The sequence below is a fragment of the Euleptes europaea genome, chromosome 2 (assembly GCF_029931775.1).
Source record: "Euleptes europaea isolate rEulEur1 chromosome 2, rEulEur1.hap1, whole genome shotgun sequence".
NCBI lineage: Eukaryota > Metazoa > Chordata > Lepidosauria > Squamata > Sphaerodactylidae > Euleptes > Euleptes europaea.
Genome location: NC_079313.1, coordinates 107,336,825 through 107,351,471, shown reverse-complemented (window position 1 = coordinate 107,351,471; position 14,647 = coordinate 107,336,825). Strand labels below are relative to the sequence as shown.

Here is a 14,647-nt window from a genome sequence, read left to right as displayed (position 1 = left end):
AAGGAGCTCAGGGTGACATATGTTGGTCCCCCTACCAATTTTCCCTCATAACAATCTTGTGAGGTAGTTAAATTTAGAGAACGTGAGTGGTCCTAGGTAACCCAGTGCACTTTATGACACATTGAGGATTTGAACGAGGGGCTCCTAAATCCTAATCCAATACGCTAACCACTACACAAAACTGCACCACCCTGTCCACGTTGACTGGGGACACCCTCAATGTTATGAGAACATAAGAAGAGCTGTGTTGGATTAGATTAATGGTCTATCTAGTCCAACAGTTGTTTGTAAACAAGGCCAGACAGATGTTTCCATGAAGCCCTCCAACTTTTTCACATATGAAAATTGAGAGAAGCAAACAGGGCCCCTATTCTCATACTAAAGAGCATTATTGGTACCCTTGACCTCTACCTTGTTGAAGGCAATACTCCACATGTAGTATTAATTTACCCTACACTAATTTAATAACTAAAGGGAGCATGTGCTTTATTGCAGATAAATTCGAAAAACATAATTGCCCTATAATATCAACTAGTCAAAACAGATCTCAGTAGCTATACTGTGTTCAACACCGGACTGCTACCTTGGAGTATTTGTGTTTGGTGCCTTTTTAAGACAAGATGATCTCCTGACTGTTAGAACATAAGAAAGGCCATGCTGGATCAGACCAAGGTCCATCAAGTCCAGCAGTCTGTTTATACAGTGGCCAACCAGGTGCCTCTAGGAAGCCCACAAACAAGACAACTGCAGCAGCATTATCCTGCCTGTGTTCCAACGCACCTAATATAATAGGCATGCTCATCTGATCCTGGAGAGAAAAGGTATGCCTCATGACTAGTATCCCTTTTTACTAGTAGCCATGAATACCCCTCTCCTCCATGAACATGTCCACTCCACTCTTAAAGCCTTCCAAGTTGGCAGCCATCACCACATCCTGGGGCAGGCTGAGCCCTGAAGAACAGCAACACAGCAATTTAATTGTATTAAATGGTTCATATATATTTGTATTTTAAATGCTTTTTAATGTTGGAAATGTTTTAATGTTTGCTAGCTTGGAGACCCTGAACTGGATGGAAAGGTGGCATAGAAGTGTTTTTAATAATAATTACTAACTCAAGCACCCCATGCTAACAAAATTTGAACAAGACAGCTCCCAAAATGCAAAAGTAACCATAAAATACTGACAGGGACCAGACAGTAGGGACTGTCCCTGGTAAAAGACTGCTGGAGCATAAGCAGTGGCCGCTATGGAAGTCCTGAGTACAGAAAAGAATTTTATAGCTTGTTTCAGGGTCATTCCATGGGGTTGCAAGCTATTGGGCCTCACTATCGCCCAGCATGAATAGATAAGAAAGCTGAGAATGCACCCACCATTTCCCCGCAGGGTGAGATGTGCTAGCTTTCAGGCAAGTGCGGCTGTCGTTACTGATCTCCTAGAGGAATGCTCCCTCCCACCCCTGCATAGCTTTCCACAATTCTTAGCTTGAAAATTACCACCCTAAGGCAGGGCAGGATTTAGCTGTGTCTCCACAACCAACCTACCACACTATCCCAAATGCGTTTGGATACACGTCTGAGACTGGAGTCATGTAACTTATATCATTTCTTGCCTAAATTAATAGGTCTGCTTTATTCTGCTTGGGCAATGCTTTAGAGATGGAGCAGGGGAGTAGCAACTTGTTGCAACGACTTGAACAGAAAAGGGTTTCTTCAAATATGAGCTGTTCCAGTATGCGGTGGCGCAGGTCCTAACAGGGCCCCCATTCAGAGCTCGTAAACAGCTAGTGCTCCGCCAGCTGCACTGGCTTCAGGTGGAGTAGTGAATCAAGTTCAAGGTTTTGGTATTAACCTTTAAAGCCCTAAATGGTCTGGGAGCATTGTATTTGCGGGACCGCCTCTCACGATATACCCTACAGAGAGCATTTCGCTTGGTTGGAACAAATCTTTTGGTAATCCCTGGCCCTAAAACTATCCAGCTGTCCTTAGTCTGGTGGACCTGTGGGATCTAACACAATTCTGCAGGGCCTGCATGACAGAGATATTCCGCCAGGCCTATGGTTGACTTCTGCAAATCTGCTGAAAGGAAGAAAAAGCTATGGGATATGGTGCTGATGTAGAATCCAGCATTTGTGTTTTTGTTGAGACAGGCCTTCCAAGCTTTGCTTTTACAAGCCAGTTTGTAGTCCTTACGATTGCTGATTTTTTTTAAGTGGGTAGGCAAGCTAGGTGAAAGCCGGCACGCCAGTAGGACGTTCAAAGCCCAGTTCACCTGCAGTATTTGGGGCCCATCCCTGTAATTAGATGAAGCACAATACATTGTGCCAGCTTACAAAATTTATGCAATTTTGCATTATGAATACAGATCATGGGTCTAACTTGCAACGCTGGTTTCTGGCACCCAAGGCAAAGTATGACTGTCGCAACCCCCCCCCCCCCATCTGCACACATGCATTCAATATGGAGGGGAAAAAGAAGTCAGGAATGACCTTTCATTTATACATGCTAGTGTTAATATTTCTTTACCTAATGTGGTCCCCCTTAAAGCGAGAAACCGTGGGGAAAAGAGGCCGGAGAGAAAAGCTGCCTGAGAAACCTGGGACACCGGGCAGAGCGCGGCAAATAAAGCTCACACGCTGAGGCGCCAGGGAAGCCATGGAGATACAGCAAAGCAAAAAAGAAAGCCTGCACCCCCGCCAAACAGCTGAGTGGCAGTAGGTGGGGGGGGGAGCGAAACCGGCTGATTGGAAACTTAAGATAGAATTAGGAGGCGGCAGGGAAAGCCTCACATTGGCACTTCCGGTTACACCGTAAGTGACGTCATCGTGTAGATGACACTGGTGCCGCCCCCAACCCCACCTTCCTAAATCTCCCGCCAGTTGCAAGGTGGGACCTGGCAACCCTAGCAACTTGAGTTGCCAACCTCTAGGTGGAGGATGAAGATCACCCAGAATTACTACCATGCTCCAGATGGCAGAGATCAGTTCCTCTGGAGAAAATGGCTACTTTGGAGGGTGGACTCTATGGCAATACACCCTGTAAGGTTGCTTCCCTCCCCAAACCTCATCCTTCCAAGGCTCCACCCCCAAATCTCCAGGATTTTTCCAACCAGGAGCTGGCAACCCGAAGGGTTGTGATTCTAGATCTCTAGGCTTCACCTAGAGGTTGGCAACTGTAGAAGAAGAGAAGGAAGCAGGAAAAGGGGAGAGGCTGTGGGAGATTTCAGGAAAGGGAAAGATTCTAGATCTCTAGGCTCCACCTAGAGGTTGGCAACCGTAGAAGAAGGAAAGGAAGCAGGAAAAGGGGAGAGGCTGTGGGAGCTTTCAGGAAAGGAAAAGAGGAAATAGTGGTGGAAGGGGAAATGAGATGCCCTCGGCAAGTCCTTGCAGGTTCCCACTCGTAATGGCTAACAGCCATTGATAGACCTGTGCACACACAACCAGCCAACACTTTTACCAGCTTGAGATTTCTTCTTGTGTGAACAGGCCCAAGTGGCCTGTTACAACCCCAGGTGCTACCTCTGAATTGCTCAGAAACAAAACTCATGGTTTCATCAGCCCAATCCACAGTTCAGGGCTGTGCAAACATGTTGGACAAACATCTACCCTGCCCCCCTCACACACATCCTTGATGCTGTTCAATTCCAGGTATTCAGAGCACTGCATGCTGATCATCACATCTCTCTTTCTGTAGCAATACAGTTTCTGATGCAATGCTGACATTTGAGTGCACAGGAGAAGAACCAGCAGTGCATGGAAGCATTCTAGCAGCACCAGGTTTCCGAAGGACTGCCTTTTCCCATACAACCCTGCCCATCAATAATAATAAGAAGCCATCAAGTCACAACTGACTTATGGTAACCCCTCAAGGGGTTTTCAAGGCAAGAGATGAGAACTAGTTTGCTATTGGTTTTCTCTGCAGAGCAACACTGGTTTTCCTGGGTCGTCTCCCATCCAAGTACTAACCGCAGCCAACCCTGCTTAGCTTTCAAGCTACATCAACACCTCAGGCTAGTCTGGGCTATTCAGGCGGATTGCCCATCAATAGATATCTTCAAATAAGACCCTTTTTATAGAAGGATCTGCCCTTATAAGTCTGACACAACTGGAAACTGGGACTTTTCAGTGGTAGCCCCCAACGATGGACCTTGTAATGAATGGTTTGTTATATGCTGTTCATTCTTAGGCTGCTTATTTTTGGCTTGGTTTTAGGCACTTAAAAAAACAACCTTGTGTGTGATCCCTTCAACAACGTGATGCCAGTGACAGAAATGTTAACTCTCCTGATCAAAACTGCCCTTACCCCTAGGCTGGTTTTAGCTGGTAGGTACTAGGTGAGAAGGTTAATTCTTCCCCTTTTATGATTTCCATAATCAAAATGCCCTTCAGTTGCTTTGAAACTCAACAGGAGACTGAGACAGGTACAATAAGGGAAAAATGGTGTGTGAAAGGGAATATTTAGCTTTAGCACTTTCAGCCTAACCCATATCCTCCCTCCAGTAACCCCACCATGGCTGCTTTTTAAGTCCTAATTTCACTTTGGGAATTTTAGTCACAGAACTCCAGCAATAGGTGTAAGTTTTGCCTTGAGGGTCATACTGAAAAAGCATCAACCTTTTTCTGTATTTGTCTGTCGGACCAACATTGTCAGTGCAGAAATTAACACTGTGAGCCAGTGAGTTGAATAGTTTCACTGTTCTTCCTATTTATAGCAGTAGCAAAATCTTCCAGAGCGATCCCATCTACCAGAGAGGTCAAACAGACACACATGATCAAGAGACTGGGACTGGGGGGAAGAGAAATCCAGCGCTCTTACAACACCCAATTTTAATGTATCTTTATTTATATAGGTATTCGCAGAGACTCAGTTGGGTGTATTTTGTTTTCCTGTCATACACACATTTTTGGTATCGTAATTTTTTGTTAAAAAGGGGGGGGGGAGCAATATAAACCAGTACATTCCTTGAGTGAATGGCCTGTTTGCCACAAGGGTACCAAAATAAAAGAAAAGGTTAAGAGAAAGATAGAAACCTCTCCATGCAAGATTGTAAGAAAGAAAAAGAGGCTGGCATTAAAAAACAAAAACAGAATACCAAACCTAATCAAAGACAAAAGGACAAATATCGACATAGGAGCAAGCACAGGGTTCAGTAGACCTGTGAAAAACACGCTAATTCCACTCTCACCTCTACTACATTTTAAAGTGCAAAGAAGCTCGGGTTGTTTTGTTGCTGTTATACAATACAAGCAAATTATATCCCCTCCCCCATCCTGATTAAAAATAATAAAATAAATCTAAGAGATATACATTGTACACAGTCCTGTAGAGACGCCTAATTCTACTTTGTAGCACCAAGAATTGATATGCATGTCATTAAAAATCAATTAAAACTCAAGAACAATGATACTTATTGACTGTTCCTGCTTTTTTAACAAAGGTTCAGCAGACAAGCCCTTCCCTAGGCAGGCAAGGAAATGTTTCATTTCCCCCCCTCTGCCTGCCACAAGCCATGCTGATTTGGCATTGGACTAAGAAAAAGGACATTATGAAAAGAGAGAAAGCGAGCACGCAGTAGGGAAAGTGAAAGGGAGAAATGAATGCCACACACAAGGGATGGAGCAATGGCGAGGGAAAAGTAGAGACTCGTGGGTCACACGTTCACATACACACCGAACTATCTTGGTCTGTTGCACAGCAAAGGGTAGAGGAGCACAGGTCACTTCTGAGTTGCTCCTGGGCGACCAGCCTCTCTCGGCACTGTTTGCCAAAGTTGGGGGGGGGGAGTTGGGGGTATTATTTATGCAACAGTTTGGAGTCAGTCCTCGGGTGGCTTCATGGCTCAGTAGCCAAAGGTCTCCTGCGAGGCATAGACCATGTAGAGGAAGCCATCTTCATCCTTCTCTTGCTCGTAGATCTCGGAGATGGGGGTGGAAACGCTCACCATGCTGTGCTGGTTCACCAACAGGAAGAAAGCCTGGGTAGGATTCAGCTGCAGCCGGCGCCTGGCAGAAGGGTACAAAGGACATCGTCATAGCTGAGCTAAACACACAGGCCTGGCACGCATGTACAACCCAACCCAGCGGCGATTAAGACATGGGTGGCCAACCAGTGGCACATGAACACATGAAGCTGCCTTCTACTGAATCAGACCCTTGGTCCATCAAAGTCAGTACTGTCTACTCAGACTGGCAATGGCTCTCCAGGGTCTCAGGAAGGGGTCTTCCACATCACCTACTTGCCTAGTCCCTTTAACTGGAGATGCCGGGGATTGAACCTGGGACCTTCTGCATGCCAAGCAGATGCTCTACCACTGAACCACAGCCCCTCCCAAAAATAGTTGGGCTCTGTGGCATTCTTAAGGCAGAATCTGGAGTGCTGATGGTCTTTACAATGGCATAGACACAGGGTTATAGACCTGTCTTTCCAGTTAAGTAGTCCAGGATAGTGGACTTCAACCACTCCTGATTTGGGACCCACAAAGCTGGAAGGCCATAACAGGACGTCATTTGACATCTGAGTCACATGACAGGAAGAGGGGCACCCAGGGGCAACACTTGCTGAAGCCAAGTTGGTGTGTACCGTAATGGGCATCAAACCAAGAGTCAACGCCATGGAGGAATCCTCTCCAACTTCTGGATGATCTGGCGTCAACATACTGCTGCTCTTCTCAGTGTTGTTTGAAGAGCAGCAGGAGGCACAACTTACTGTCTACATGTGCACACTAGCAGCAGGTCCTTCCAGAAGGCAGTAAAATGGGGGGGGGGGGCTCTATAGGGTGATAGAAACTGATAGAAAGTCACCCAACAAGCTTTATAGCTAAGGGCTCCTCTGCGTGTGATGGCTTCTTCCATGTATATTTTATACATTATTCTTTTCATTCCCTAAGGGATGAAAAGCTGTTCCCAAAATAAAGTTCTGGCACTATTAGGAAACTTACTGCACAGAAACAAAGCCTATTGTGCTTAGGTTGTACTGCTGGGGTAGATCACTAAGGGTTTGCTTAGAGGCATTTCCACTTACCGAATTATTTTTACCAATTCGCTCATGTTGACGTGGTCAGGGACTAGAAATTTGGTCTTATCCAGCACAGGCAGCTGCTTCTCTCCCTTGTATCTTTCAATAATGACCTGGTGTGAGAGAAAATCGGGTGAGTTTTTCTGTCCTAGTAAGGCAGCCCTTACTAATGGGTTGGATCCAGTGGAAGAAGTTCACAGAAGGAAATTGTCAGAATGGATCATTCCCTGTCTTCCTCACACAGCCTGCAGTTTGTCCCCAAACTCTTCTCTGAGCATGAACAGAACACTGCAAGCAAAATGTGCTACAAGACAGAGCGCTGCAGCAATGAAAAGGAATCAGGCAAAGTCACCTCCCCCCTGCACTGACAAAACCCGTGAGCAGAAGAGGGAAAAGGAGGTGACTGCGCTCAATTTGCTTTGTTGCCCGATTCACCCCATCCTGTGGTGTACGTTGCTTGTGAGGTTCCCAGATCCTCGGGGAGGAGTCTCAAGACAAATGGCAGGCAGCTTGGGGGAAGGGGAAGGAAGAGAAAGGTCAGCTCTACTAACTCCTGCGAACCGCCAGACCCAACCTAGTGCAACCAGAAGACAAAGACAAGAAGACAAACACAAGAACTAGCAGATGACAAATCCTGGTGGCAGATTCATAGAAGGCACAGAACGGTATGCTGTTCTTTACCTCCCCATTCCCAACTGACCCCCTCACATTAATAATATAGTTAGAAACGTTAGAAATGAATCAAACTGTGGTATATGTTTTTATTTTAGACTGGCAGCATGCACATCTTGCATCTTTTTTAAAGAGACTGCTACGTTTTTTCCTGTTGCTGCTGTAATTTTTACTGATTTACTGAATTGCTTTTAATTGCTGGTTTTATTGCAGAAGCTGCATTAAAAGCCTTTGGCTGTCAGGCAGGATGTGCATAAAAAGCCCCTAAATATCTGTCAGAATACATTATGACTATGCATTTTGGGAACACAGTCATAATTTATTCTGACTATGTTCCCAAAATGCTGTTCCCAAAATGGAGGTTACTGCCTTACAAAAAGTGGAAGAATCTTCTAAGCCATCAGAAACAGACAATACAAAGACAATGCAATATTTTCACCATGCTGACCGACATACAGGAAATGGAGAACTCTGTGATTGCCAGATGAAAATTAAGGCTACAACATATCTCACCCCCACCCCACCCCTGGCGCTTCCTGAATAAGCAGTCAGTGGTCACATCAAGCCTGCTGAACCTCCATATTTCCTTCTCCATAAATCATTAGTTCCTGATATTTTTCGTGCCTCTCATAGCTTACAGAATTAAAGCCACATGTACCAAAAGATTCTGCATATACGCATGAAAATATTCCATCTTCCATAAACTGTGTAATCAAAATTAACATGATGCAAAGTTAAGTCCCAGTGTGCCACAGATTTTTCTTTCTTCAAAGGGTCACCACTAACTAGAAGAACAAAGCCTCTTCCCGTTCAAGTGGGAGGGGACTGGCTAGAGGGAGAAGTCACCAGAGCAGAAAGGAAAGCCAACCCAGCCAGGATAAGTAGGGTTGCCAGGTCTCTCTTTGCCACTGGCAGGAGGTTTTTGGAGTGGAGCCTGAGGAGGGTGGGGTTTGGGGAGGAGAGGGACTTCAATGCCATAGAGTCCAATTGCTAAAGTGGCCATTTTCTCCAGGGGAACTGATCTCTATCGTCTGGAGATCAGTTGTAATAGCAGGAGATCTCCAGCTAGTACCTGGAGGTTGGAACCCTAAGGATAAGGGGGAAGAAGAAGCTGGAGAGGGAGAAGAATTGTCTCAGGGAGGTTCCTAGGCAAAGAGGCAGGCTGCAGTATTGTGAAGATAACCACAGGTAACTGGAGCAGTCAACTAGAAATAAAACTGTCTGTGCAAGGAAGCAATGACTGGGCTGGTGTTTCCAAGACCCCACGGGCCCCAGGTGAAGGTCCTTGGCCCCCAGATGGTATCACAGGAATTCACAGCGGCAATGGTGCTTTTGCATGGAGATTTACTCCATGCTTTCTCCTCCAACCTGCAATTCTCCACACACCTCTCCCTGTACCTCTGGCAGGCTTTTTGGCTATTTTCAAAAGGAATTATTTGTAGTGGGTACACAGATAAAGTGTTTAATTTTTTTTAAAATGACAAAACACCTGCTGGTGATTGGAGGGGGGGGGGAATAACAGGCATGCGAGGAAATGACACCGGATATGGGACACCTACTTTCATGCTCCTCCAAACCCATTTTAGGCACAGTCTTCCAGGAAAGAACATACCAAAGCAGGTTTGGGAAAAACTGCTGCAGATCCTGGGAAAAACCGGAAGACTGGCAGAAGCACAATGATTCTGTGCAGAAGCCAAAGTTAAACCCACTGTGATTTGTGTGTGTGTGTAGCAAGAACTCCATGTAGAAGCAACCCGTATTTTATCCATCAACAACTGGCTCCTTTCCCATCCAACCAAAATAATCCTATGAACACACATCTCATGCTCGAAGACAAACTACTGTACTTTTGTTGAAATAATACAAAATATGCTTCTGTCACCTCGTTACATACTCACAAGTAGAACATGACAATTTCCTTTGTTGATTGGATTACTGAGGAGAGGCTATAGCTCAGTGGTAGACCATCTGCTTGGCATACAGATGGTCCCAGGTTCAATCCCCAGTACCTCCAGTTAAGGGGACTAGGCAAGTAGATGATGTGAAAGTCCTCTGCCTGAGACCCTGGAGAGCTGCTGCCAGTCTGAGTAGACAAATACTGACTTTGATGGACCAAGGGTCTGATTTGGTGGAAGGCAGCTTCATGTGTTCACTATTCTGCCTAACCCAGTACTCTGTTTCCAACAGAGCTAGTCAGTCACTAGAAGCTTACTACCAGGTCATGATGAAGTAGCTATCTGTTGATGGTTGATGGTTCCAGTGATCTGAAATACAGTACTGCCTTTGGGGGTTCCATTCTTTATAATGGCTAACAACCATTGATAGACCTCCCTCTGTAAACCTGATAATTTTAAACCTTCTATGATAATGGCCTTCACAACATGCTGTGGCCATGGAACATGTTAACTGCAGAAACAGCAGTTGGATTACTTCCAGGTGCTCTTGTTTTGAATTGAATTATTGTCGGATCATCTCTAGATGAAATCAATTGTGGTCCAGAAAGTGAACACCTGCTAGCCACTATGGGAGATACAGTGCTATGAATTATTCAGTCACTTTGTGTGTGTAAAAGGTATGCCTCTTATTAACTGGGAAAGAGGCAGAGAACAGGCTAAAAGATATAAAAGAGAACAGGCTAGTAGATCCACACTACCAGTAGATCTACTGCATCACCAAACCACATACCAGACAGCTGTAGCCACAAACAGAGCTCGGTGAGTGGTAGCCAACACAAAAAGCCAGGTTCCAACCTAAGTGGAGGAACCAACCCCCTTAGGTTGGAACATCTAGAAATGAACATGGGTGGAAAACTTACCAAAGAAGACAAAAAGCATCCCCTTTCTGGAAATCAAGGAGGTGCAGAAAGGACTATACTAGTTGTTTGTTTTCTGTACACCCACACAACATCGTCCCCTTCCAGGTTTTCCCTGCTTTGCTGCGATCTTTCCTAAGCCTGGTTTGATATAATCGTCAGACAAAGCACATTTGTCTGCTTTGTGGATAGTAAGGTGCACATTTTTGAAGGTCCCACCCACGCTGCCACCATTTTCCTTCTGCCTCAGCCTCCCTCAGCCACTATTTTCCCTGTATCACCGGAGAGCTTTTTAGTTTTAAACTGGCAATTGTTAGATTGCTGTAGAGTTACAACTATCTATTGTTTTCATATTTTTTAAAGAAGCCTTTAGCTCTTTTTGTTGCCTAGTCAAACATTTTAAACACTATGGCCATTTATGCAGGGTCAATTTTGATGCTCGCTCAAAGCTGCTTTTTTAAATCTGCCCTTTAAAATGACTATTCTTGGTCCCAATGCAAGAGGAGAAAGTCAAACAAATTCCACCCCCCCCACTCGCCTGCGTTCCTTCGTTTGCATAGCCACTAGAAATGGTCGTTTGCATAGCTAAGCCGTGGCTGTGATTTTCCATGGTTCCTTCAGTAAATGCTTCGATGCGGGGGTGGAGCAAATACAAAAGGCCGCGTTAAAGGGGCTCTTCAGAAATGCGAAGCAGGTATGCGCTGGCGGCTTTGCAGTGATGGCTGGAATGATGGCTCAGCGTGAAGAAATAAAAAAAAATGTGGGGCACTTCAGCCTGGAACGCGCTGCTAATTACCAAGCATAAACGGCCTACATCTACCTGACTCAATGCCCTTTGAGCAATATAGAGAGAAAAGGGCTGGATTTAGCCAGCTTGTCACTCCCCAAGATAAAGGACATAAGAAAGCCTACCCGTCCTCATTTGTTTACTTCATTTATATACTGCATTTTCCCCCAGTGGGGACACAAAGTAGCTTACGTTGTTCTCCTCGTCTCCATTTTATCTTCACAACAACTTGTGAGGGAGCTTAGGCTAAGAGCCCAGCTCTGTCAAGGAGAGCAGGATAGAAGAATAAATGAATGAATGAATGAATGAATGACAGTGTTTGACTGGCCCAAGGTCACCCAGGAAACTTCCATAGCAGAATGGGGACTTGAATCTAGTTTGACACTCTAACTCAGGCTTTTTGAGCCTACAGGCACATTTAGAATTCTGACACAGCATGGTGGGCGCAGCAACAAAATGGCTGCCACAGTATGGCTGCTGCAGGAGGTGCAGCCAGCCACAAAATGATTGCCACAGCTTAACTTCAGTAACACAGTGTAGATCCTTGTGCTGTGGTGGCAGATGCTGCCAACGCAACATTTTTAAAAACCTGCCCAGCCAATCAAATCTCCAATAGTTAGTCAGAAGTCTTGCTGGGCAAAATCCCTAGTTGGCCCGACCCTCTTCCTAAAACACTTAGCGGGTGCCAGAAAAGGTGTCAGCAGGAGCCATGGTGTCTACAGGCACCATGTTGGGGACCCCTACTCACAACACAACACAAGCCTTTATTGGCATATAAAAAGGAAGAACATACATTTGGAGGACCCCTACCCTAACCACTGAACCATGCTGGCTACCATGCTGATCTTGTAGATCAGCCTGCCAGAAAATCTATTGCCCAGCATTTGGATATACAAAGACATGTCCTGATCGCTGCTTATCAGTTGGAAGGAAACTTGCAGAAAATGTAAAATTCCCAGTACAGAAACCTTGATGGACATTCGATTTTCAAGAGATCTGGAGCAGAAGTATGTTCTGAACAAACAAGCAAAGTGCCAGTTCCCAGCCAGCTGCACTCTCTGCCTTTTGGTTGAGTTCCAGCATTTCCATCTGTAATCTGGGTTCCATCCAGCTATTTGGCAGAGCTACTCTTGCATATAAACACAGGGGATTCAAAAAAACTGGGTGGGAGCTGAAAGAGGTTACAGGAAATACACAAAATCAGGCATGAGAATAGTTAGCATGAATTGTAGCTGGAAGAGAATGCATAGAATCCCTTGTCCAGGGCCCCTAATGTAAGGCAAAATAAGAGCCAGTGTGGTGTAGTGGTTAAGAGCGGTGGTTTGGAGTGGTGGACTCTAATCTGGAGAACCAGCCTAAAGGAGCCTTCCTCCAACTTAAGTGGCTCTTCCATTTTAAGAGGTGCCACTTAAATTGGAGGAAGACTCCTGCAGGCTGAAGGTTTCAAATTCTGCTTGGGGGGTTGGCAGGAAATAAGCCACTGTGTACAGGTCTGCTTGCCCCATCTCAAAAAGGATACTGTATAGCTGGGAAAAGGCAGAAAAGGCAACCAAAATGATCAAGGGGCTGGAGCACCTTTCCTAAGAGGAAAGACTATTATATCAGTTGCTTTGGAACACAGGCAGGATGGTGCTGCTGCAGTCATCTTGTTTGTGGGATTCCAGGAGGCACCTGGTTGGCCACTGTGTGAACAGACTGCTGGACTTGATGGACCTTGGTCTGATCCAGCATGGCCTTTCTTATGTTCTTATGACTAAAGAGTTATAGGGGCTTTTAAGTTTAGGAAAGACAGCTACTAATTGCATGAAGATTTATAAAATAATGCATGGATCCTCAGATGGCTTTAAAAGGGAATAAGAAAAAAAATTATGGAGGATCAGGCCACAAGTGACTATTAGCCATAGCAGTTGAATGGGATCTCTTTGGAGGGAGGCAGTCTATCACTGCATGCCAGATGTTGGAGTGGGGCAGAGACAGGAGATGGTGACCTCCATGCCCCTGCAGTAAGCCTTCTGAGGAATCTGATCATGCATTGCAAGATCTAGGAAACTGGAATAGATGGGCTCCTGGTTTGATCGAGCAGGGAACATCTTATATCCCCACATAAAAAGGCAAGGTTAACAACGAAAGGCAAGTGTCACGGAAAATTAATTATAAACACCTTGAACTAAATGGCTGGTACATTTTTTGTTTCATAATAATTAAGGATGCTAATAGTGTGCAATTGTCCTTGGTAATCACCACATCACCCTTGAGTGACCTTGATTTAAGAAAAAAAGAAAACCAAGCTCCTTTTAACTAAACGCTCACTATGAGGTTGGCGCTTAAAGAGGGTTATGGAAGTGATCTTGAATTAGATCATAAGGTTTTGGCCTTAAAATCATAACCTGAAAGACGTGCAGACTGATTCTTTTAGGACCAATCAATGTACAAAATTTATTACATGGCTCTTGGTTTGGGATTTTGCTGTGGACCATTGTGGCTACCTACATTCTTTGTCTGCCTTGGAGAAAGTAATATCCTTTCAGTTGGAAATGACCGGCTGGCCACAGCCAGCTCTGCTCCACCTCTACCAACCACCTAGGAAGTAATTCTGAGAGCCTTTTTTGTGTAAACATGATTCTAGGGCTTCCCTTCCAGCATCCCTACCACACCCCATGGCAAATAACAGGAAGCCCCACAAGCCTCCAATTACTGTAGTGGCTTCTCAGGCACCCTCTCATTTTGTGCTGGGCATCTGCTGGGCAAGAACTGGTGCCGATTTTAAGGCCAATTCTTGATCTGCATCAGAAAGGAGCTCGATGTCCTCTGATGTAGCTTTTCCGGCAGCCATTTTGTTTGCTGAGTCTTTCCCGCGGCTTAGCTGTTTCTCCCGCGGCTCAGCTAATGGTTGGCAGAGCCGGGAGCTTAAACTTAAAAAACAAACATACCCAAACGAGAGGGAGGGTAGGGAGGAAAAACAATTGGATACGGCAAGGTAAGGAAAAGAATCTATTCTAACCTAATTTCACTAGACCTAGGCAGCAGCTATGGCTGCAACGCTCTCACCCCAGTGAAGGCAGGAGAAGAACTGGAAGGGGAGGTGTTCCTCGCCAGGAGACAGGAAGTTGTTAGTTTAGTCCTGCCTACCCCTAGCAATGGGCGAGAAACACCCAAAGATCAAGATGCCCTTCCTTCAGAGCGGGAAAGGCGCACCTCAGCAACAAAAAGGACTACAGACTTCTTCAAAAAATGAAGCTGTGAATTCAAAGGATTTAACAGATACATCATCATAATTAGAGCGGTTCCTCAGTGGAACAGGCTTCTTTGGGAGGTGGTAAGCTCTCCTTCCCTGGAGGTTTTTAAGAAAAGGCTAGATGGCCATC

At 45.3% G+C, this 14,647-nt stretch overlaps 1 protein-coding gene across 1 annotated transcript in view; it reads right to left on the bottom strand.

Moving 5' to 3' along the window:
- Positions 1 to 5,552: 5,552 nt before the first annotated feature.
- Positions 5,553 to 14,647, bottom strand: part of MAP1LC3A (microtubule associated protein 1 light chain 3 alpha) — a 39,986-nt gene continuing 30,891 nt past the window's right edge. Inside the window, exons 4-5 of the mRNA XM_056844867.1 lie at positions 7,018 to 7,124; positions 5,553 to 5,999 (exon numbers count right to left, since the gene is read on the bottom strand). Coding sequence (XP_056700845.1) covers positions 5,837 to 5,999; positions 7,018 to 7,124 — 270 coding nt within the window. The 3' untranslated portion in view covers positions 5,553 to 5,836. The remainder of the gene's footprint in view (positions 6,000 to 7,017; positions 7,125 to 14,647) is intronic.